The following is a 22,606-nucleotide window of genomic DNA, read 5'->3' as shown; positions in this document are numbered from 1 at the left end:
TTGGACGCTGGGGTTGGGGGCCAGACCGGTGGTGAGTCGGGGCTCAGCCCCGGCTCCCTGCTGTTCTCTGTTTACTGATCCAGACCCCACCCTCTGTCCCCTCTCCCCACCTCCCTCTGTCCCCCACACTCTGTGTGTTGCATCTCCTCCATGTAACAGTCGATGTGTTATCTTGTCTTATCTTCACACCTCTCTGGATTAAACAGCATCCGCCGCCTCTCTGCCCAGCTCCGCCGCCCTTTGCCCTCCTGCAGTCTGCTGCTGCCTCCTCCCTGGAGGACGCACCCCTGAGCTGAGAGAGTCCCGGAGTCACAAAGCACAGAAACAGGCCCTTCCGCCCAACCTCAGCATACTGACTGGATTTAGTCCCATCTGCCTGGTGTTTGCCTGCCTCCCTTGACACCATGTACCTGTTCAAACGTCTTTTTTTTAAAATATAAAGGTTTATTAACTAAAAGCACTACAAAAGGACAACCAGTGTCACTACACTACAACTGATACAGGAAGAGAAGAAAACAAACTAAACATCTACAGAACTACAGCAAAATAACACTAACTAAACACCCACTAAACGCACACACACTTCAGATGAGAATCGCATTCTCACTGTCCGTGACACACGCGATCCCGAGGGGCCCACCGAGCGTGGAACTCAACCAGGCTGCCCACGGATACCGTGTGCTCCCTCTCCAAGGACTCCGCGCGCGGACGTGAGCCTGGAAGACTGGCAGGCAGGCGGACCAGCCGGAACCCTTGGCCGCCGCCGCCGGGACCCGTGGATGGCCAGCTAGGCCGATGTTCAAATGTCTCTTGAACACTGTAACCGTCCCCACCTGTACCCCTTCCTCGGGCAGCTCGTTCCACACACCCACCTCCCTATGTGTGGAACAGTTGCCCCTCAGGTCCCCCACCCTAAACAAGTGCCCCCAAATTTCAGAGACCCCCTTCCCTGAGACAAAGGCTGTGACCGCCCACCTTACTCATGCCTTCAAGGTCACCCCCCCACCCCACCAACCCGCCTCCCCCGCTCCAGGGTAAATAGCCCCAGCCCCGACGCATTTAGGCATCAAATGGGAGCCCGGCAACACTTGGCCCAGTCCCTGAGATCCCCCCGCAGTCGGGTCTGGTCCTCCCCACGGGGTGGGGTGGGGTCATCTTCCTGTCCTCCCCGCGGGGGGGCATCTTCCTGTTCTCCTCTGGAATGGCCCCGTTAGGTGCTGGTGAAGCCCCCGTTACCACACTGGGGCCGAGACGACACCTTCAGTGACCTGGGAGGGGAGCCTGATCGTTTCTCGGTCTGTTGGGGGTGGGGGGAAGGGGGTCGGAGGGGGCGAGGAGACCCCGGGGTCCCCGGCTGTGGAAGTGTGCCCGAGGACCCCCTCGTCCAGAGCCCCGTCAGTCCCTCAGGCACTCCACCCCGCGCTGTGCCTGGTAGATGCAGTCATTGACCGACACGCCTTGGTACGAGGCCCCGATCAGAGTCAGCGGTAAACGGTTGTGCTCAATAAACTCAGAGATGGCAGCTGGTGGGGGGAGAGAGAAAAATGGGGAGGGGAAAGGGGGGTTAATAAGAGAGCAGAAGAGCAAAAGCGGGTGGGGGGGGGGGGGGGAGAGGAAACAAGTTGCACGGTGAGTGACAGGAGGGGAGAGCCAGGAGGAATCACGGGCAGCGCCCCGGAGCTCGGTCGGGGAGTGAGGGGCTCAAGAAGGAACAAGATGGGAGCAGGGAGGAAGAGGGGCAGCGAGGTGTTGGGAGGGAGGTCCACAGGTCAGTGGAGGGGTTACAGAGACGGGGAGGGGTGTGGGGTCCGGAGGGGGTCACAGAGACGGGGAGGGGTGTAGGGGCAGGAGGGGGTCACAGAGACAGGGAGGGGTGTAGGGGCCGGAGGGGGTTACAGAGACAGGGAGGGGTGTAGGGGCAGGAGGGGGTTACAGAGACGGGGAGGGGTGTGGGGTCCGGAGGGGGTTACAGAGACAGGGAGGGGTGTAGGGGCAGGAGGGGGTTACAGAGACGGGGAGGGGTGTGGGGTCCGGAGGGGGTTACAGAGACGGGGAGGGGTGTAGGGGCCGGAGGGGATCACAGAGATGGAGGATTGGAAGTTGTGCCTGCAGTTAACGGCAGTGTCTGGCTTGGGATGGATTTCCATCTCTCATTCAGGGAACGCTGGGAAGCTGGGACAGAGCGGAGGGTGGCGGGTGTGGAGGAGTGTCGGGGGAGGGGGGGACCGGATCACACCACGTGGCTGATGATGACTTACTCAGGAGCTTCCAGTGTCCGAGTCCATACTGTGGGATACAGTCCTGTGTGCCAAAAACACGGGCAGTCACTCCAAAACAGGGGGAGATCACCCTGTGTCTAACCCGTGCCCTGGGACTGTGTGATGGCACTCCGGCCCCTCCACCCCTCCCCGACTCTGTAACCCCCTCCGGCCCCTCCACCCCTCCCGTCTCTGTGACCCCCTCCGGCCCCTCCCCGTCTCTGTGACCCCCTCCGGCCCCTCCCCGTCTCTGTGACCCCCTCTGGCCCCTCCACCCCTCCCCGTCTCTGTGACCCCCTCCGGCCCCCACACCCCTCCCCGTCTCTGTGACCCCCTCCGGCCCCTCCACCCCTCCCCGTCTCTGTGACCCCCTCCGGCCCCCACACCCCTCCCGGTCTCTGTGACCCCCTCCGGCCCCCACACCCCTCCCTATCTCTGTGACCCCCTCCAACCCCTACACCCCTCCCCGTCTCTGTGACCCCCTCCGACCCCTACACCCCTTCCCGTCTCTGTAACCTCCTCTGACCCCTACATCCCTCCCCATCTCTGTAACCCCCTCCACTGCCCAAGGAGCCTCCCCCCGCTCACCTGGTGCACCCTGACGATGGTCCTCAGTGGCTGGGCCGCGATCCCCAGCTGTTGGCGCACGGCTGTGATTGCTCGCTGCCGCAGGAGCTCCGCGCCCACACTCCCCGGCTCTCCGAAGGCCGCAGTGAACCAGGATCCACCCATCATCACCTGGAGATTGGAGCACAGTCAGGGACAGTCGTGGGCCTTCACCGCACCCACCTGGGCCAATGGTTTCACACTGACCCCACCCCCCAAAAACACTCCCCCAGTAGGGCACAGGTCCCTTTAAATCCCCCCTTATGGGGCAATTGCTCTGTCCCTGCCTGCATCTCCCCTCTCACTGACCCACCTGCCCTCCTTCTCACCATTGCTCTTGGGCAACTGCGCTCTCCCGACCCTCACCAACTTCTACCGATGCACCATAGAGAGCATCCTATCCGGGTGCATCACGGCTTGGTACGGAAACTGCTCTGCCCAGGCCGCAAGAAACTGCAGAGATGTGGACACAGCCCAGCGCATCACGGACACCAGCCTCCCCTCCGTGGACTCCGTCTTTACCTCTCGCTGCCTTGGTGAAGCAGCCGACATCATCAAAGCCCCCACCCACCCGGGACATTCTCTCTTCTCTCCTCTTCCATCGGGTAGAAGATACAGGAGCCTGAGGGCACGTACCACCAGGCTCAAGGACAGCTTCTACCCCACTGTGATAAGACTGTTGAACGGTTCCCTTATACGATGAGATGGACTCTGACCTCACGATCTACCTTGTTGTGACCTTACACCTTACTGCCCTGCACTTTCTCTGTAGCTGTGACACTTTACTCTGTACTGTTACTGTTTTTACCTGTACTACATCAATGCACTCTGTACTAACTCAATGTAACTGCACTGTGTAATGAAATGACCTGTACGATCGGTATGTAAGACAAGTTTTTCACTGTACCTCGGTACAAGTGACAATAATAAACCAATGCCAATACCGGATACAGTACTGTGTGGTCCCCACACCACAGGGAGGAGGTGACTGCACCGGGGAGGGTGCAGAGGGGATTCCCTGGGACAGAGCGTTCCAGCGACGGGGAGAGGCCGGGTCTGTTCTCCCTGGAGCGGAGGAGGTTGCGAGGGGACAGGACAGGGCAGGGCAGCCTGCAGGAAACGTTTCCCCAAGGACAAGTCAGAATCACCGACGCACGTTGTGAAATGTGTTGCTTTGCAGCTGCAGTGTTGCAGATTACTGCGAATTACAAAAATAAATGGACAAGAGGAATAATGAGGCGGCTAAAACAAGAGCATGTAGATTCAGGGCGAGGGGGAAAGGATCTGAGGGGGACGTTTTCACCCAGAGAGCTGGAAGTACTGGAACACACTGCCGGAGAGGCAGTGAGAGCATTTCATGGCTTGTTTCCCTGCTGTATGACCCCATGACCCTGTATAAATATTATTCAGTGAAAAACCCTTCGCTGTGTGCGTGGATCAAGTTACCTGCTTGGCTCGGTGCCTGGGACAGGGTGGGCATGAGGCAAGCTCTGACTTGCAGAAGGGGTGGGGTTTGGCAGAGCGGTGTGGGGTGACCAAGATTGAATGACACAGTGCTGTCAGACAGGAGCTGGTGAAGGGGCCTGCAGTGCTGGCATAAACCAGAGGCAAGTGAAGTCTGTAACCCGAGGAGAAGAGAGAGAGAAAGGAACAAAGCTGGGAAGGCAAGGCACAAACTGGAATGGCTGGTTATCTGAATTCGATATCCAGCCCCAAGGGCTGAAGCTTGTCGATTTGGGAGATTAAGTTTGCAGATGACAGGAAAATTGGCGGTGTCGATCGTGAGGGGGGAGTCTTCATTACAGGAAGAGATTAATTGGGCACAGCAATGACAGCTGGAATTTGATCCCGATGAGTGAGAGCTGATGCACTTCAGGAGGTCTAACAAGGGTAGGGCATACACAATGAATGGTAGGGAACTGGGGAGTGCTGAGGAACAGAGGGACCTCAGAGCACATGTGTGAGGATCCCCAAAGGTGGAAGAACTGGGAGGCAAGGTAGTGAAGAGGGTGTTCGGGACACTGCCTTCAGTAGCTGGGGAACAGCATGCAAGAGTGAGGAGGTCTTGGTACAACTTCATGAAACACTGGTCAGACCTCAGCTGGAGGACTGCGTGCAGTTCTGGTCACCACACAACAGGAAGGAGGTGACTGCACCGGAGAGGGTGCAGGGGGGATTCACCAGGACGGTGCCTGGGACGGAGCGTTCCAGTGACGGGGAGAGGCCGGGTCTGTCCTCCCTGGAGCGGAGGAGGCTGAGGGGGGACCCAGGAGAGGTCATGAGAGGCGTAAATAGGGGAGATAGCAAGAAACTTTTCCTCACTTTGGAGATATCCAAAACCAGAGGGCGTAGGTTTAAGGCGAGGAGTGCGACGTTTGGAGGGGGATTCTTTACTCAGAGGGGGATTGGAAGCTGGGACGCACTGCCTGACGGGGTGGAGGAGGCAGTGGCTCTCATGTTTAAGTATCTAGTTGAGCACTTGAACCACAGAGAGTGATGGGACTCTGCCCAATACATCACGGGCACATCCCTCCCCACCATCGGGAGTATCTACAGGAGGTGCTGCCTCAAGAAGGCAACATCTATCGTCAAAGATCCCTACCATCCGGGCCGTGCCATCTCCTCACAGCTCCCGTCGGGCAGGAGGTACAGAAGACTGAAGTCCCCACACCACCGGTTCAGGAACAGCTACTTCCCTTCAACCATTCGGTTCTTGAACCAACCCTAATCACTGCCTCAGTACAGCGACACTATTTGATCACTTGGGACTAAAATCTTGTAAAAATTGTGTTTCTGTTTTCCTTGTGAATGCTGCTTACCTGATGCTACGTGCCAAGTGCTGGGAAATGGGGTGAGTGTGGATGGTGGGCTGAAGGGCCTCTGACTGTGCTTTGAGTCTGTGACTATAAAGTGCTCCTCGAGCTTGCGTTGAACCGGCGTGAAAGGCCAAAGGCAGAGATGTGACTGGGGGAACAGAGGGGGGTGGCAGCAACGGGGAGCTCAGGGTGGATGGAGAAGAGGTGGGTGTCTGGTTCCTCCAGTGTCGAGGGGACCCCAGTGGGAACTCCCAACACCGGGCACTGGGTGGGGAAGGAGGGCGAGTGAATCCCTGCGTCGCCTGACAGGACGTTTGGTCCCTGGATGGAGGGGAGGGAAGGGGTTGCCCAGTGGTGTAAGAATGGGGTGGGATAGGTGGCACTGGGGGCACCGTGTACGGTTCTGGTCACCACTCTGTGGGGAGGGTGCGGTGGCACTGGAGAAGGTTAAGAGGAGCTTCCCCACGGTGGTGCCCGGGATGGAGGAGACGAGGAGAGATCGGAGGGGCTGGGCTTGTGCTCCCTGGGGTGGATGAGGGGCGACCTGATAGAGGTACACAAAACTATAAGAGGCAGAGACGGGAGCTGGTCAGAACCTTCCCCCAGGGTCAGGGTGCAGGGGGCACAGGTCTGAGGTGAGAGGGAGGAGATGTAAAGGGGATGGGTTTTCACACAGAGAGGGGTTGATACGTGGAACTCACTGGGGGAGGAGGTGGGGGAATCAGACGCAGTCACCGCGTGTCTGAGACGTTCAGACACTGAAATCGGCACGGTGTGGACGGAGGCGTCCCTAACGTGGGCAGATGGGATCGGTGTAGATGGGCAAAAGGGTTGGCACGGATGTGGTGGGCCGAAGGGCCCATGTCTGTGCTGTATCACTCTAAGACAATCCCACTCTCTCTTCCCCGCCCACCCCCACCCCCCCCCCCCCCCCCCCCCCCCCCCCCCGCCCCGGGATCACCTCCCGTCCCTCCATTGCCCAGGGAACGCCGACCTTCCCCACTCCCTCCCTCTCGCCCTCCCCCCCCCCCAGGAGCCACCGGAGAAGGGAAGAGAACACAAGGGCTCGGAGTGCAGCGAGAGGCAGCGATCGACCGCAAGGAGAGGACGGGGCAGGTGGTCCGACCCCGAGGGGTGCGACGTTACGTGCGGTGGGAACGATGGGGGGTGGGCGGTGTACAGATGGGAGACAGTTCGCAGGGGCAGAGAGCCAGGGTAGGGGGCCTGTGGGGTTCATGGGAAGGTTGAAAACTTGGTCAAAAAGGCCCTGGTCTTTGTAAATGGGCACGGAGAAGGGGACGGGCGTGGTCACAGAGCCAGCAACAGGGGTCAAAGAACTGCAGACACTGAAAACTCGAAGTAAAATCAGAGAAACGCTGGAAAAGCTCAGCAGGTCAGGCAGCATCCGGAGAGAGAGGAGCAGTCAACGGTTCAGGTCAAAGACCTTCGTCGGGACCGGAAACACAACTGTTTGTTCAGTTTACAAGTTGCTGAGAGGGTGGGGAGGGACGGACGTGTCAAAGAGAACGTCTTGGGGGTGGGGGCAAGAGACCAAGGCTGCCATGGTGAACTCAGTGTTGACGGAGATGTCCCTCTCATAAGTTAATGAGGGCGGTTATAGAGCCACACAGCACGGAAACAGGCCATTCGGCCCACCAGGTCCACACTGACCAGTGGGCACCCATCCGTCCTAATCCCATCTCCCAGCACCTGTCCCACAGCTGTCTATGTCTGGGGGGGGGGGGGGGGGGGGGTTCCAGAGCTCGTCTGGACACTTGTTAAATGTTGTCAGTGTCTCTGCTTCCCCCACCGTCTCCGGCAGTGTGTTCCAGGTACTCACCGCTCTCCGGGTGAGAAAGGACCCCCTCAGATCTCCTCTAAATCCATTCCCCTTGATCCTGAATCTGTGCCCTCTAGTTTTATCTGTCTCGGGTGTGGGGAAAAGTTTCCAGCAGTCTGCCCTATCTGTACCCCTCATAATTGTACATACCCCAGTCCTGCCCCCTCCCGACCCTCTCTGCCCCGGGGAGAACAGACCCAACCTCTCCGGTCTCTCCTCATACCTGGAACGCTCTGTCCCAGGCACTGTCCTGGTGTATCCCCTCTGCACCCTCTCCGGTGCAGTCACCTCCTTCCTGTAGTGTGGTGACCAGAACTGCGCGCAGTCCTCCAGCTGAGGTCTGACCAGTGGAGCACAACCTCCCTGCTCTTATGCTCAGTGTCCCGACCGACGGCGGCCAGTATCCCACATACCTTCTTGACCACATTGTCCACCTGCACTTCAAGGACCTTTGGACTTGCTCAGAGGTCCCTCTGTTCCTCAGTACTCCCTACAACCCTACCATTCACTGTGAATGTCCCAGCCTAATTCGTTCTCCCAAAGTGCATCAGCTCACATTCATCCGGATTAAACCCCATCTGCCATTTCCCAGCCCCTTTCACCAGCACATCAACATCACCCTGTAGCCTCACCACCCTCCACACTCTCAACAACCCCACCAATCTCTATGTCACCCGCAAACCTACTGATCATGCCTCCTAGATCCACACCATTCACATATTACGTACAGCACGGGTCCCAGCATCGATCCCTGTGGGACACCTCTGGTCACAGGCATCCAACCACAGAAACAAACCCCGCACCATCACCCCATCTCCTACCACCAGGCCAATTTTGGATCCAATTCGCCAACTTGCCCTGGATCCCATGGGCCTGAACAATTTGGACCAGTGTCCCGCATGGGACCTTGTCAAAGGCCTCGCCGAAGTCCAGATAGACCACATCTGCAGCACTGCCCTCATTGACGCACTCTGTTACCCCCTCAGAGAATTCAAGCAGATTGGTCTGATAGCATCCTCCCTGAACAAAGCCATGCTGGCTGTCTCTGATCAAGAGATCATTAATCCTGCCCCTCAGAAGTTTTCCCCACCACTGACGTCAGGCTCACTGTCTGTAATGACCAGGGTTCTGCCTGCTGTCCTTCTGGGAAGAAGGGCGACGTTTGTCACCCTCCAAACACTCACGGCCAATGTCGATATAAAAATCTCAGACAGAGTGCCAACCATTTCTTCCCATTCCTCCCATAAATCTCATCTGGCCCTGGGGATTTATCCACACATCAAGGTGTCCAGCTCCTCCTCTTTATTTATGGAGACCTGCGGCAGAATTTCACCCTCCTCCTTGCTGAGTTCTCCAGCTACAAAGCCTGTGAGTGAATACCCACGAGAAGTATTCATTCGCTGGAGCAAGGGGAAATGAAAGTGGTGTTGGGGGCTGCGGGACACCCGACACTGAGGGCAGTGTGCTGGATCAGCTGAGCCCAGCAGGCAGGGGTCCGCGGAGGGAGAACTGCTGAGTGACCGGCACCACTGTTAAACCTCCAGTGGGGCCGGCCAGCTTCCACACACACACACACACACTGGGAAACATTCCCCACAGTGGCTGAATCTGAGGCCGAGTCCCCACAGGCTGCGACCGGCTCCTGGGGGGGGGGGTGTTGGGGAGAAGACGAAGGGCTGGTCCTCGAGCTTGCATCGGACCCCGTTGTCACGGTGCAGGGGGTGACAGGTGATGGGGGGGGGGGTTGGGAAGGGGAATTAAAGTGGCAGCAACAGGGAGCTCAGGGTCACCCCTGTGGACAGAGCACAGGTGGTCCGCAGGGAGATCACCCCCAGTGTGTGTCTGGTTCCTCCAGTGTCGAGGGGAGCCCAGTGGGAACTCCCAACAGTGGGCACTGGGTGGGGAAGGAGGGTGAGTGAATCCCTGCTTCACCAGGATGGTGGGAGGGGAGAGGGAAGAGAGCAGGGCGAGTGCTGAAGCCAGCAGTGGGGGTGCCTCCACGAGGAGGCAAGGAGCGGGAACGGAGATGGAGAGAGTCGGAGACGCAGGACTGGCTGTGCCGAATGGCCTGTCTCTGTGCCCTTTCGACTCACAGGTGATACAGCACAGAAACAGGCCCTTCAGCCCACTGAGTCCATGCTGACCCTGTGTTAGGAACTGAAGCTACCCCAAGCCATTTCACTCTCTCCACATCCCCCTCACCTACACACTGAGGTGGGGGGGGCAACTTACCTGCTGAGCATCGGTTCCCAGAGCTCCCCGTACCCGCTGGAGCAACGACACCTCCCCCACAGCGGCGCAGCGGGTAGTGCCGCTGCTTCTCTGCTCCCGGGACCCCGGTTCGATCCCGACCTGGGGCACTGTCTGTGTGGAGTCTGCATGCTCTCCCTGTGACCCGTGGGGCTCCCCCGTGGGGTGCTCCGGAGACGGGTGGGGTAACGGGCCGCTGTGAATTGCCCCCCCTCCCCCCGGTGTGTGGGTGAGGGGTGGAATCTGGTGGGGGGGGGGGGAGTGGATGGGGACGGGGGGAGGGGTGGAGAATGGGTTACAGGGGAATGGGACAGGTGAGGTAGACCTGCTGGCATTGAAACAACCTGTGGCTGAGCCGAGGAGGGAGGATCCCCTTGGTAGGCTCGCCGGGACCCCCGCCCTCGCCCTGCCGGGACCCCGCCCCACTGGGACCTCTGTCATGCCCCGCCGTGACCATACCGTCAGCCTGGTGGTGGGCTGCCCGGGCCGATCCTGCTGTGGGAAGGCGCAGGAGTCGTAGACCACACCCAGGATCTCTCCGCACTCCGCCGACGGAACCAGGTGTCCGAAACCCTGTGGAGAGAGGGCAGGAGGTGGGGGGGTGAGATCACCGGGACTGGGGGGGGGGGGGGGAGGGGGAAGTGGGGTGGGTGGAGGGAGAGATGGGGAGGGGACAGTTGGGGGAGGGACGGGGAGAGAGAGGGTGAAGGAGGAAGAGATGGAGAGATGAGGGAGGGAGGGACAGACAGGGTTGAGGGGAGGTAAGGGGGGGATGGGAGGAGGAGGGTGCGGACAGGGAGGAATGGAGAGAGGGATGAGGGGAGGAGGGAGAGCGAGGGAGGAGAGACAGGGAGGGAGGGAGGGGGGTGAGGGGGGGAGAGGGGGGGTGGGGAGAGGGGGGGTGGGGAGAGGGGGTCCAGGACACAGGGGACAGTTGCCTCACCAACACAGGCAGCACCAGACCCTTGTACTCCAGGTTCACCACAGCCACCGACACACTCGCGATCTCACTCAGAGCCTCCGTCAGTGGGTGCCAGGCAGGGGGCAGCAGGCGGTTCAGCACTGCGGGAGGAAGGAGAGCAGAGGTCAGGGGCTGCACACCCGGGCACCCAGCCCCACGGCTGCACTGCTCTACCAACCTCGAGCTGGCACTGAAGAGAAGACGTGGTCCGCAGTCAGTGTCCCTCCATCGATCAGTACCTGCCAACAACACAAACCGGCCACAGAGCTGAGACCGAATCCAGGGGCTCGGGGGTTATATAAAAAGTAACAGACCACCGGGAGTGGGTTACAGGCTGGGACCTGATCCAGGGGTTCGGGGGGTTTATATACAGAATAACAGACCCCCGGGAGTGGGTTACAGGCTGGGACCTGATCCAGGGGTTTGGGGGGTTTATATACAGAATAACAGACCCCCGGGAGTGGGTTACAGGCTGGGACCTGATCCAGGGGTTCGGGGGGTTTATATACAGAATAACAGACGCCCGGGAGTGGGTTACAGGCTGGGATCTGATCCAGGCGTTCGGGGTGTTTGTACATTGAACAGACCCCGGGAGTGGGTTACAGGCTGGGATCTGATCTAGGGGTTCGGGGAGTTTATATACAGAATAACAGACCCCCGGGAGTGGGTTACAGGCTGGGATCTGATCCAGGGGTTCGGGGTTTTGTATATTGAACAGACCGCGGGAGTGAGATGGGGCAGATGTTGTCTGGCAGTACCGGGGGTCACCCCTTCACTCACCTGGCAGGCTCCGTCGGCGGTGGGTCGGATTTGGGTGACGGGTGTGTGCAGGTGGATCTCCACCCCCCTGCTCCGCAGGGCTGCCTCCATGGCCTCCGGCAGTGCCTGCATCCCCGCCCGCAGCGTCCACTGCGCCCAGCGTTCACGCCGGGCCCGCTCCAGCATCCCCGTCTGCACTCCGTCCCATTTGGTAGCTGTGGAGAGACAGAGCCTGGCCTCAGGTTGACGGTGCCCGGGGTAGGGTGTGCATATGGGCGGCCCACCCTGCGGGGGCACCCACAGGTGAACATCGCCACCCGCACACATACCCAGGGAGCGGAGGGGCACGGACAGAAGCAGAGAGGGTGCATGGGGAGAGACAGAGGACGGGTGGGGACAGGGGGCGAGCTTGAGAGAGAGGGAGAGAATCAGAGAATGAGAATAGAATGGATGTGATGGGCTGAGGGGCTGGCAGAGACCTGGGGGGTGGGGGGGGCTGGGGACGGTGCGGAAAGGGCAGCGGGGTCGGTGGGGGCAGGGTCGGCGTGGGTGTATCCAGGGTTGGCGGGGTGCCCGGGGTATCTGGGGTCGGCGGGGGTGAGGTATCTGGGGTCGGCGGGGGCGGGTGTCGGCAGGGGTGGGGGGGGGGGGTCCAGGGTGTCTGGGGTCGGCGGGGGTGAGGTATCTGGGGTCGGTGGTCGGCGGCGGTGGGTTATCTGGGGTCGGCGGGGGTGGGAGGGGTGTCCGTGGTCGGGGGTCGGCGGGGGTGGGGTATCCGGGGTCACTGACCTCCTGCTCCGGCCAACATCCCGAGGAGCACGGAGCCAAAGCTCTGCTCGGCCTGGAAGAGTGCGGGGAAGCAGGAGCGCACGCTGAGCCGGCGGCTGTCGCCAGCGAACACCCCACGGCACAGGCTGTCCACACCGTAGTCCGCCAGCTGCGGGGAGAGGAGCGGTCAGTGCGGGCGTGTGTGGAGGGGGTGGGGACGGGGTGGGGGGAGGGATTACGCGGACGGGAGGGGGGAGGGGAGTAGAGGGGGTAAGGATGGAGGGAGGATGGGAGATAGAGGGGGGATTGGAAGGGGGCAGGGGAAGAGGGGGCAAGAGACGGGGGGGACTAGCGGAAGAGAAGGGAATGGGTTAGGAGTGAGGAGAAGTGGGGAGGGGAGGGGGAGGTGAGGTGCGAGGGGAGGAGAAGGGGAGGGGGAGGGGGGAGGGGGAGGGGTGGGGAGGAGAGGGAGGGGAGGGGGAGGGGGAGGGGGGACGGGAGGGGGGACGGGGGACATGTTCCCTCACTGCCCCCGGGACTCACCTCCTGGCCGAACCTGCGGGTGAAGAAGCCGTGTACGCTCTCGTCCGCCTCCCTGCTCCGTCTAACGAAGGGTTCCCGCACCAGGCTGTGGACCAGGGGCAGGGAGAAGGGGGGGAGCCGGGAGAACACGCTCCTGTTGAGGTGAAGGTGGGGGGGGGGGTCACACACCGCTGGGACAGGGGGAGTCCACGGCGACCGAGTAACAGGCGGACGGCATCCCAACCTGTGGCACCCAACCCCGCCCCGTACCCACCCCACCCAACCCCTTCCCATCTGTACCCTGCCCCCCTCTCCCAACCCAACCCCACCCCATCCTCCTCCCCACCCAATCTCGGCCCATTGTACCTCATCCCATCCCTCCCCAAACACCTCACACCCCCATCCACCTCCCTACCCCCATCAGTACCCACTTGCATCCTTCCCCCAAACACCACCCTGTCCTTCACCACCCAAACCCCACCCCGATCTCTCCTGCAACCCACCCAATCCCCACCTCTGGCCCTCTGGAAACTGGGGCCAGAGGGTAAGTGCAGAAGTCTCCACGTCCCTGGATCAGACCACACTGGGAACACTTGTGCACAGTTCTGGTCTCCCTATACCTGGGTTAGACCGCACTGGGAGCACCGTGCACAGTTCTGGTCTCCGTGTCCCTGGGTCAGACCACACTGGGAGTACCATGCACAGTTCTGGTCTCTGTACCCTGGGTCAGACCACACTGGGAGCACTGTGCACAGTTCTGGTCTCCGTATCCCTGGGTCAGACCACACTGGGAGCACCGTGCACAGTTCCAGTCTCCGTGTCCCTGGGTTAGACCACATTGGGAGCACCGTGCAGTTCTGGTCTCCATACCCTGGGTTAGACCACACTGGGAGCACCGTGCACAGTTCTGGCCTAGCGGTTAGGAAACAGGACAGACTGATGATGGGTTTGGACACTGCACGGTACGTTGGTGGACTTGACACTGAAGAGCATGGGCAGCTCTGCCCTGAGGTCACCAACCTGATGCTGGAAGGTAATGCACAAAGCTTGCCGCCGGTAAAGAGGTACCGGTTCCTAATGACAGCATTACTGTAGGTGACTGGAAGAACCTCGGGGTCCAAACCGAGCTCGGACACCTGGAGAGGCAAACAGAAAAATATGAAGAAGTGACGCTCGGATTAGACCCCAGCCTGTAACCCACTCCTGGGGATCTGTTAGTCTATATATAAACCCCCCAAACCCCTGGATCAGATCCCAGCTTGTAACCCACTCCCGGGAATCTGTTATTCTATATATAAACCCCCCAAACCCCTGGATCAGATCCCAGCCTGTAACCCACTCCTGGGCGTCTGTTATTCTATATAGAAACCCCACCCCGAACCCCTGGATCAGATCCAGGCCTGTAACCCACTCCCGGGGATCTGTTATTCTATATATAAACCCCCTGAACCCCTGGATCAGGTCCCAGCCTGTAACCCACTCCCGGGGATCTGTTATTCTATATATAAACCCCCCGAACCCCTGGATCAGGTCCCAGCCTGTAACCCACTCCCGGAGATCTGTTATTCTATATATAAACCCCCCGAACCCCTGGATCAGATCCCAGTCTGTAACCCACTCCCGGGGATCTGTTATTCTATATATAAACCCCCCGAACCCCTGGATCAGGTCCCAGCCTGTAACCCACTCCCGGGGATCTGTTATTCTATATAGAAACCCCACCCCGAACCCCTGGATCAGGTCCCAGCCTGTAACCCACTCCCGGGGATCTGTTATTCTATATAGAAACCCCACCCCGAACCCCTGGATCAGATCCCAGCCTGTAGCCCACTCCTGGACCCACTCCCTCACCAGTTGGAGGGTGTTCTTGCCCACTGCTCCTGAGGTCCGGACTCCTCTGGGTCCATGCTCGAATATCGCCCCTTCCTCCGTCCGTGTGGTCTGCAACCAACCGCCAGTGCGCTCTCTCGCTTCCAGCAGGACCACCTGGAATGATTGGGTGGGGTGGGATAGGGAGGAAGGGAAGACGGGATGGGGGGAGTGAAATTTTGGCGGTGGGGGGGAGGGGGTGAGAGAGAGAAGGGTCGATAGGACAGGGTAGGATTCGAGAGGCAGTGAGCACGGGATCAGGGCCGGCGACACAGCGGAACATCCACACGCCAAAGGATTTGACACTGGGTCTGCGTTCTACATGCCGGCAGTGAGGGACGTCAGCCCATCGTGGGGGGGGGGCGCGGCGAGGGAGTGCCGGAGAGGAATGGGGGATGGCGAGGGAGTGCCGCACCGGGGAGGGGCTGTCCTGGGGACATTGTTACCTTGGGAGCAGCGGCAGTTCTGGTCAGATGGAGAGCAGCAGCGAGCCCACTGACACCAGCTCCTACGACAACCACAGTCCGAGGCATCGGGCCTGCAAGGCACAGAGGGTGAGGCCCGGGGGGAGAACAAGAGGCACGCGCACTCACACACACACTCACAGACTGGAATGCACTTGCCTTCCCTGCCACAGCCCCAGTGTTTCTGGCTGAGCTGCTGCCCCGTGTACCGTGTCTGTTTATCAGGGTGACACAGCAAGTTCCTTTATCTCAAATGCTTCAGCAGTGCCTGGATGTGACCTTACTCTCCCCGTACAGTATGGCCCAGAAGGGCTGAATGGCCTGTGTAAATGAATTTCTGCTCATCTCATTGTTCACGGAGTGACGTTGATTCCCCACTGGTTCCATCCACCGGTGCACCCTGCCATTCCCGTCTCATCGCTCTTCACCCACCCACCCACCCCCTGCTGTGTAACTGTGGGGTCTCTGCCTCAGGCAGTGAGTCCCAGACCCCCACCCTCTGGGGAAACACCTCCCCTCCTCTCCCTCTAATCCGTGCCCCGGTTCCTGTAAATCCCTGCCCCTGGTCTCGGGGAAATCGCTCCTTCCGACTGACTCTGCCCAGACCCCTCACCATTTTACACCCCTCCACTGTCTCCCCTCAGCCTCCTCTGTTCCGGGGGGAACAATCCCAGCATCTGCCACCTCTCCTCACAGTGACGGTGTTCCAGTCCCGGCAACATCCTCGTAAACCCTCACTGCCCCTCAGCCTCTCCAGTGGGACCCCGTCTCCCCTGGGATGTGGGGACCACAGTTGTCTCCAGTGTCGGGCTGGGGTCTCACTGGTGTGGGACACAGTTCCAGCCTCCCCTCCTTGACCTTACACTCTGTGTCTCGGCCGAACCAACTGCCTTTTTCTAACCCCGTACCCAGCTGTCCTGCTCCTTCAGGGATCTGTGGACGGACATCCCCTCTGTCCCTCCCATAACTGGGGTGCTTGTGTATTCCCGTCCTGTTTTCCCTCCCATCCCCTCACCTCTCTCTGCATTAAACTGCATTTGCCACCTCCCTGTCCCCTGGCAGTCTCAGTCTTCCCTCCTCACTGACATCCACAAGGCCAGTGTCTATCACAGTAAGCTTCTGAGTGCGGAGGCTGCGGTTAATGCCGTTTAGACCGGGAGAGGACTCGAGGAACCCAACAGGCCTCCAGTCGCACCAGCCCCCTGCCCGGCAGTAACTGTGGCTCCCCCTGGACCCCAGGGCTGCCGCTCCCTGGATGAAGCTGCCACGTGGCAGACACCTCGAGGCGCCGCGACTTGACCGCGAGGAGGAGATCGCAGCCTTGCAGGCGGTCAGCCCCTCCTCCTTATCTCCCCCGAACACTCCCAGGCGAGGGCAGCAGGAGCGGTCTGTCCTGGGCGGGCCCGGCCCGGGTCCCTCCACACTGAGCTGCTGGCTGGGGTCGGACACCCACAGCGGGCACGCTCCGCCCCGAGGCACCCCCCTCTAATTAAACACTGCCCACTGGCCGCTTACTGGTTCGTCCATCATGTTTTCCCATTGGTTGGTTTGGCCACAGGTATCTAATAGGTTTTCTGAATGGACTATTGTTAGCTAAGGAGGACCTCTTATCTCAGGTATAAAAGGTGCCGTTTTTTGTTAATCTCCCTCTCGCTCTCTTCCCCCTCCCCTTAGCTCATTTTATTGGTATTGGTTTATTATTATCACTTGTACCGAGGTACAGTGAAAGACTTGTCTTGCACACCGATCATACAGGTCAATTCATTACACAGTGCAGTTACACTGTGTTATTTGTCTCGGCTCATCTGCCAGTGGTAAGGCTGGTGCCATGTGCTCTGTGACTGTTCCTTTGTTTTAAACTTTTCCAATAAAACTTTGTGAAGCACCGAGTTGTCTCCAACTCATTCCTGGACTTCTGAAAGAACCAGCGGATTCGAAGATAGCCAATCCGACACCACCCACCCGACAGGTTTATGGAAACACAACACTTTGACCTCCATTCCCAATGGAGGAGGAGGGTGTGGAGGGGAGGGGAGGGGAGACAGGTCTGAATTGAGGGGGCGGAGGGTAGCAGAATGTGTGTGGGGTGTGGGGGTATTTGAATTGAATGTGGGGGATGGGGGTATTTTAATTGAGGTAGGGGAGATTGTGGTTGTCCCTCTCACCAGCCAGTCCGTGCCCTGACATCCTCGTTAACCCCCCCACTCTGCCTCCTCTCCCGTTCCTGGACCCACGTGTTCCCTGTGGTGTGTTCCCTGCTCTCTCGGGCGAAGAACCTCGCCACAGGCAGACGCCGCACTGTTCTGTGCCTCTGGCGCAGTCCCCGCCTGCAGACAGAGCAGCTTCTGCCCTCATCAGAGGCTGGGCGAGACCCCCAAGGCCTTTCCCCCATCTCCAAGGCACCAGCCAGGAGTGTGATGGAACACTCTCCACTGCCTGGGTGGGTGCAGATCCAACAACTCTCGAGAAGCTCGACACCGTCCAGGACAAAGCAGCCGCTCGATCGGCTCCCCGTCCACCTCCCTAATCATTACTCAAATCCCCAGAGACATTCTAATAAATGTCTTCTGCAGCCCGTCAGGAGAGAGGCAGGTTCTGACATCCCTCCTAACACGTGGCACCCTGGATGGAGTTCTAGTTCTACCTGTGAGGTTTAGAAGTTTCAGCGAAAATAACATTGGTCTGGTGGACCAGCCCCCACCACAGCAGAGTTTATTGGCCACATTACCCAGGCCTCACCTCAGAAAAGGAGCCATGGACCACTCTGCCCCTCGTTCCTGATGCCCCGTTCCCTGACCACGGCTGATCTGTCACCTCAGCCCCACTCCCTGCACTAACCCCACATCCCTCGGTTCCCTCAACACCCAACAACCCGGCGATCTTTGTCCCGGATCCCCACGGCCTCTGGGGGAGGGAGTTCCAGACTCCCCCCTCTGGGTGAAGAAATGTCTCCCCATCTCTGTCCTGAACAAGCGACCCCTCATTCTGAGACTGTGACCCCTGGTTCTAGACCCTCCCAGCCAGGGAAACACCCTCCCCACACCCACCCTGTCAGGTCCTGTAAGGAGTTTGGACGTTTCAGTGAGATCACCTCTCGTTCTTCTAAACTCCAGAGAGGACGGTGCCAGTTTACTTAATCTCTCCTCATGGGACAAACCACTCCCCCCCCCCCCAATCGTGGGAATCGAGCTGGGGAACCTTCGCTGTGCCCCCTCTGTCTCTCATAGATCTTCCCTCAGGTGGGGAGCCCAGACCCGTCCACAATACTCCAGGAGTGGTCTCCCCAGGGCCCGGGATCATTGGAGCATGACGTCCCGACTCTCGGACTCAGACCCTCTCACAGTGGAGGCCATCGGACCGTTCCCCTCCTGGTGCTGCTGTTCCCGCAGGGTAACGTCCAGTGACTGGTGTCCCAGGACACCCAGCTCCCTCCCCACACCAACACCGTCCTGTCCCTCACCGTCGGAAAGACCTTCCAGCTTCCCACTTTCTTCTACTCCAGTGGACAAGGTCATATTTCCCCACCCGTCTTGTCACCGCCCACTCACTTACCTTGTCTATGCTCCCCTGAAGCCCCTCTGCATCCTCTACTCACACCTCATTGCCTCCAGTTTCAGTTACCAGAGATCTCGGATGAATGACATGATTCCCTCGTCAAATCTTAGATGCAGTGAACAGCCAGAGCCCCGATCCCTGTGGTATCCACCGATCACCACCTCCCAACCCCAGCTCGGCTCCCTCTCCTCCTGCCTGTTACCCAGTTCCCGGTCTGCACCAGTAGATCACCCACAACACCACGAACTCTAAATTTATCTCATGTGGCACCTTATTAAAGGGCTTCTCAAGGTCTAAATACACCACATCCACTGGGTCACCCTCATCCATCCTTCTGGACACAACTCTGGCTGACCGATGAAATATGATTCACATCGGGGAATGGTACATCTTGGGAGCAGGAACAGGGAGGTCATTTCTTCCTGAGGAGAGGTAAGTTGAGGAACAGCGGGGTCTGGGAGCACGCCCATTGCTTGAGGTCACTCTGCAGGTTAGCAGGGCCGTAGAGAAGGCAAGTCCACATTGGGGTCACTCCCAGAGGGACAGGAAAGGGGTTACACTGGGCCTGCGTCCGACCCTGGGTAGACCGCACTGGGAGTGCTCCACATGGTTCCGGGCTGTTTACTGGGAAGGGGACAAAGGAGCTGGTGAGGGGCAGAGGGTGACGGGCTTGGCCCCAGAAATGAGAAGTTGGCGTATCAGGGAGGGTTGAAGAGGGAGGGGTGAAGAGGGAGGGGTTTGTCCCATGACGAAGTGCCGGCCTGTGCCCCGACACCAATCCCTGCAGCACCCACTGGTCACAACCTCCCAGCACCAAAATGTTCCCTTTATTCTGACTCTCTGCCTCATATTCCTTCAATATCCAACAATCCGGCGTTCTCTGTCCTCAAATCTCCTCAGCGACCGAGTCCCCACGGCCTCTGGGGGAGAGAATTCCAAAGATTCACTCCTTCTGGCTGAAGAAATTTCTCCTCATAGACACAGAGTCAGCACAGCACAGAAACAGGCCCTGCTGCCCACTATGTCCACGGCCACCCTTTGGTCCATCTACACGAATACCATCGGCCTGCACGAGGACCGTATCTTCTCCATCTTGCATAAGTATTTATCCAAAACGCAGGAACTGTATCTGATTCCACTGCCTCCTGACTCATGACCGCGTGACAAAGCACAGCTCTGACACCACCAATAAATTCACCGATGACACCACTGTTGTTGGCAGAATCTCCGATGGCGACGAGGAGGCGTACAGGAGTGAGATAGATTGGCTGGTTGAGTGGTGTCACAACGACAACCTCGCACTCGCCGCCCCCTAGTCCCCTCCCCTCCCCGACACTGGGACCCGTCCCCTCCCCCAAGTCCCGGGTCGGGACAACCCCTCCACCTCCCCTGGTCCCCTCCCCTCCCCCGGGGACCCCTCCCCTACACCGGGATCCCCTCCCCCGAGTCCCGGGATGGGACAAGCCCTCCACCTCCCCTCCCCTTCACCGGGATCCCCTTCCCCCGGGTCCCGGGTCGGGACAACCCCTCCACCTCCCCTGGTCCCCTCCCCCGGGGCCCCCTCCCCTACACCGGGATCCCCTCCCCCGGGTCCCGCGTCGGGACAACCCCTCCACCTCACCTCACCTCCCCTCCCCTGGTCCCCTCCCCTCCACTCCCCCGGGGCCCCCTCCCCCGGGTCCCGTCCCCTCCACTCCACCGGGTCGGGACAACCCCTCCCCTCTCCCCCCCCCTCGGGGTCCGGGGTCCGGGGTCCCGGGTCGGGACAACCCCTCCCCTCTCCCCCCCCCCTCGGGGTCCGGGGTCCGGGGTCCCGGGTCGGGACAACCCCTCCCCTCTCCCCTCTCCCCTGGGGTCCGGACAACCCCTCCCCCCTCCGGTCCTGGGTCGGGACAACCCCTCCCCTCTCCCCTCTCGTCCGGGGTCCGGGGTCCGGGGTCCGGACAACCCCTCCCCCGGCCTCCCCTCCCCCGGGTCCGGTCGCCTCCACCTCCCCCCGAACCTTCTCACCTCCGGCTCTCCGCTTCCGCACCAACTGCGCATGTCCGCGTTCGGGTACCGGCGCGCATGCGCCCGGGCAGGGAGTGCCGGCAGCCGCCGCCTGCCATGGAAACTGGGCAATGCGCACGCGCGGCTCTCATTTCGCCCCTCCCCCAACCTCCCCCGCCCAGCGCATTGGATGGTCGGGCGCTGGCGGTGAGGGGGGGGGGCGGTGAGGGGGGGGGCGGGGCCGGTCTCTGGGCGCTCTGCCCGCTGCCGGAATGTGAGGCGCCGAAAGGCGCATGCGCAGGGCTCCCGGCCGCACCGCCTCCTGGTGTCACTGCGCAGCCGCGACCTGGGGCATGCTGGGAGTTGTAGTTCATCACCCACTGCCCCCCCACCATGGCACTGGGCTGCCCGGCACCAGACCCCACCCCGGGGCACCAGACCCCACCCCGGGGCACCAGACCCTACCCCTGCACCAGACCCCTCCCCTGCACCAGCCCCCACCCACCCCGGGGCACCAGACCCCACCCCGGGGCACCAGACCCTACCCCTGCACCAGCCCCCACCCACCCCGGGGCACCAGACCCCACCCCGGGGCACCAGACCCTACCCCTGCACCAGACCCCTCCCCTGCACCAGCCCCCACCCACCCTGGGGCACCAGACCCCACCCCTGCACCAGCCCCCACCCACCCTGGGGCACCAGACCCCACCCCTGCACCAGACCCCACCCTGCACCAGACCCCAACCCAGGCCACCATCCCCACTCCTCCCAGTTCACCAGTCCCCACCCACCCCGGGGCACCAGTCCCCACCCACCCCGGGGCACCAGACCCCTCCCCTGCACCAGCCCCCACCCCGGGGCACCAGACCCCTCCCCTGCACCAGACCTCACCCCTGCACCAGCCCCCACCCCGGGACACCAGACCCCTCCCCTGCACCAGACCCAACCCTGCACCAGACCCCAACCCTGCACCAGGGCACCAGACCCCAACCCAGGGCACCATCCCCACCCCTCCCAGTTCACCAGTCCCCACCCATCCCAGGGCGCCAAACTCCAATAGCCAGCCCAGGGCACCAGACCCTAACCCTGCACCAGACCCCACACCAGACCGCAACCCTGCACCAGTCACCACCCATCCCCTGACACCAGGGTTCAGTCCCTACCCCTTCACAGCCACTCATGCCTACCTGGAACATTTAGGTCCTCAAACTATCTCCGTACCACTTGGCCCATCGAGTCTATGCTAGCTGACAAGAGTTATCCCATTCCCTACAACCTATTCTTCCCATTGATTCTGATACCCACCTACAGAGCAGGACAATTACCCCACCAACCCGCACGTCTCTGGGATGTGGGAGGAAACTGGAGCACCTGGGGGAAAACCAGAGGGTCACAGAGAACGTGCAGACTCCACACAGACAGCGCCCGAGCTCGGGATTGAACCCAGCTGCGTGGAGCTGGTAGGCAGCAGCACTCTGAGATGTGCTGCTGCGCTGCCATACACAGTTCACTTTCCTTCCAGTGCTGACAATGGGGGTGTAGCTGCCCTCATCCCAGAGGTGACATTCTGCAGCCTCGGCGACACTTCATCTACCATGAGAGAGATGTGGTGTTTCTGCAGTCACCAGGCAATGCCCAGCCCCTGGGACCAGTACTGACCCAACCGGCAGTTCAGCATGGAGTCTTCCCCAACCCTGGCGAGGCGGGGCGAGACCAGGGCCAATGGAAACGCAGGGAGACCGAGCCCAGTGAGTGAGTGAGGCAGCGCTGAACACACCGATCCCTCAATATTCCACAGCCCCCTTCCATCAGAATCCCTCACTCCCCGCTCCCTTTAATACCCCGCTCATTCTAATCCCACTCTCCCTGCACCATGGTCCAACCTTGCTCACGACCCCCTGTTGAAAGTCTTCCAAAAATCCAAACTACACGCACTGGTTCCCCCTTCA

The 22,606-nt window shown here is 60.4% G+C and overlaps 1 protein-coding gene across 5 annotated transcripts; it reads right to left on the bottom strand.

Annotated features, from left to right (window-relative positions):
* Window positions 1–429: 429 nt before the first annotated feature.
* ppox (protoporphyrinogen oxidase) lies at window positions 430–20,732 on the bottom strand. 5 transcript variants are annotated; one of them, XM_052009821.1, is made up of 13 exons: window positions 20,679–20,732; window positions 15,096–15,187; window positions 14,632–14,766; window positions 13,801–13,916; window positions 12,802–12,934; window positions 12,280–12,427; window positions 11,512–11,705; window positions 10,910–10,970; window positions 10,714–10,832; window positions 10,230–10,343; window positions 2,847–2,996; window positions 2,259–2,301; window positions 430–1,523 (listed from the first exon to the last, which is right to left on the bottom strand). In XM_052009821.1, the coding sequence occupies exons 2-13, from the start codon at window positions 15,180–15,182 to the stop codon at window positions 1,396–1,398; spliced, it is 1,428 nt and encodes a 475-aa protein (XP_051865781.1). In that variant the 5' UTR covers window positions 15,183–15,187; window positions 20,679–20,732; the 3' UTR covers window positions 430–1,395. The 5 variants fall into 5 exon arrangements, with proteins under 5 accessions (XP_051865781.1, XP_051865778.1, XP_051865783.1 ...); XM_052009818.1 differs by lacking the exon at window positions 20,679–20,732 and adding an exon at window positions 16,895–17,941; XM_052009823.1 differs by lacking the exon at window positions 20,679–20,732 and adding an exon at window positions 15,273–15,470.
* Between the last annotated feature and the right edge of the window lie 1,874 nt (window positions 20,733–22,606).

This window comes from Pristis pectinata, unplaced genomic scaffold, assembly GCF_009764475.1.
Source record: "Pristis pectinata isolate sPriPec2 unplaced genomic scaffold, sPriPec2.1.pri scaffold_130_arrow_ctg1, whole genome shotgun sequence".
NCBI lineage: Eukaryota > Metazoa > Chordata > Chondrichthyes > Rhinopristiformes > Pristidae > Pristis > Pristis pectinata.
The sequence above is the reverse complement of the archived record's forward strand: the minus strand, read 5'-3'. Positions and strand labels throughout refer to the sequence as shown.

Excerpts from the sequence above, each read along its gene's own strand:
- ppox (XM_052009818.1), bottom strand. The coding sequence starts at position 16,943 with ATGGCACCAGCCTTACCACTGGCAGATGAGCCGAGACAAATAACACAG. Across the intron at positions 14,767-15,095 it reads GAACTGCCGCTGCTCCCAAG|GTGGTCCTGCTGGAAGCGAG; the intron begins GTAACAATGTCC and ends CAATCATTCCAG. Across the intron at positions 10,833-10,909 it reads CTCTTCAGTGCCAGCTCGAG|TGCTGAACCGCCTGCTGCCC; the intron begins GTTGGTAGAGCA and ends TTCCTCCCGCAG.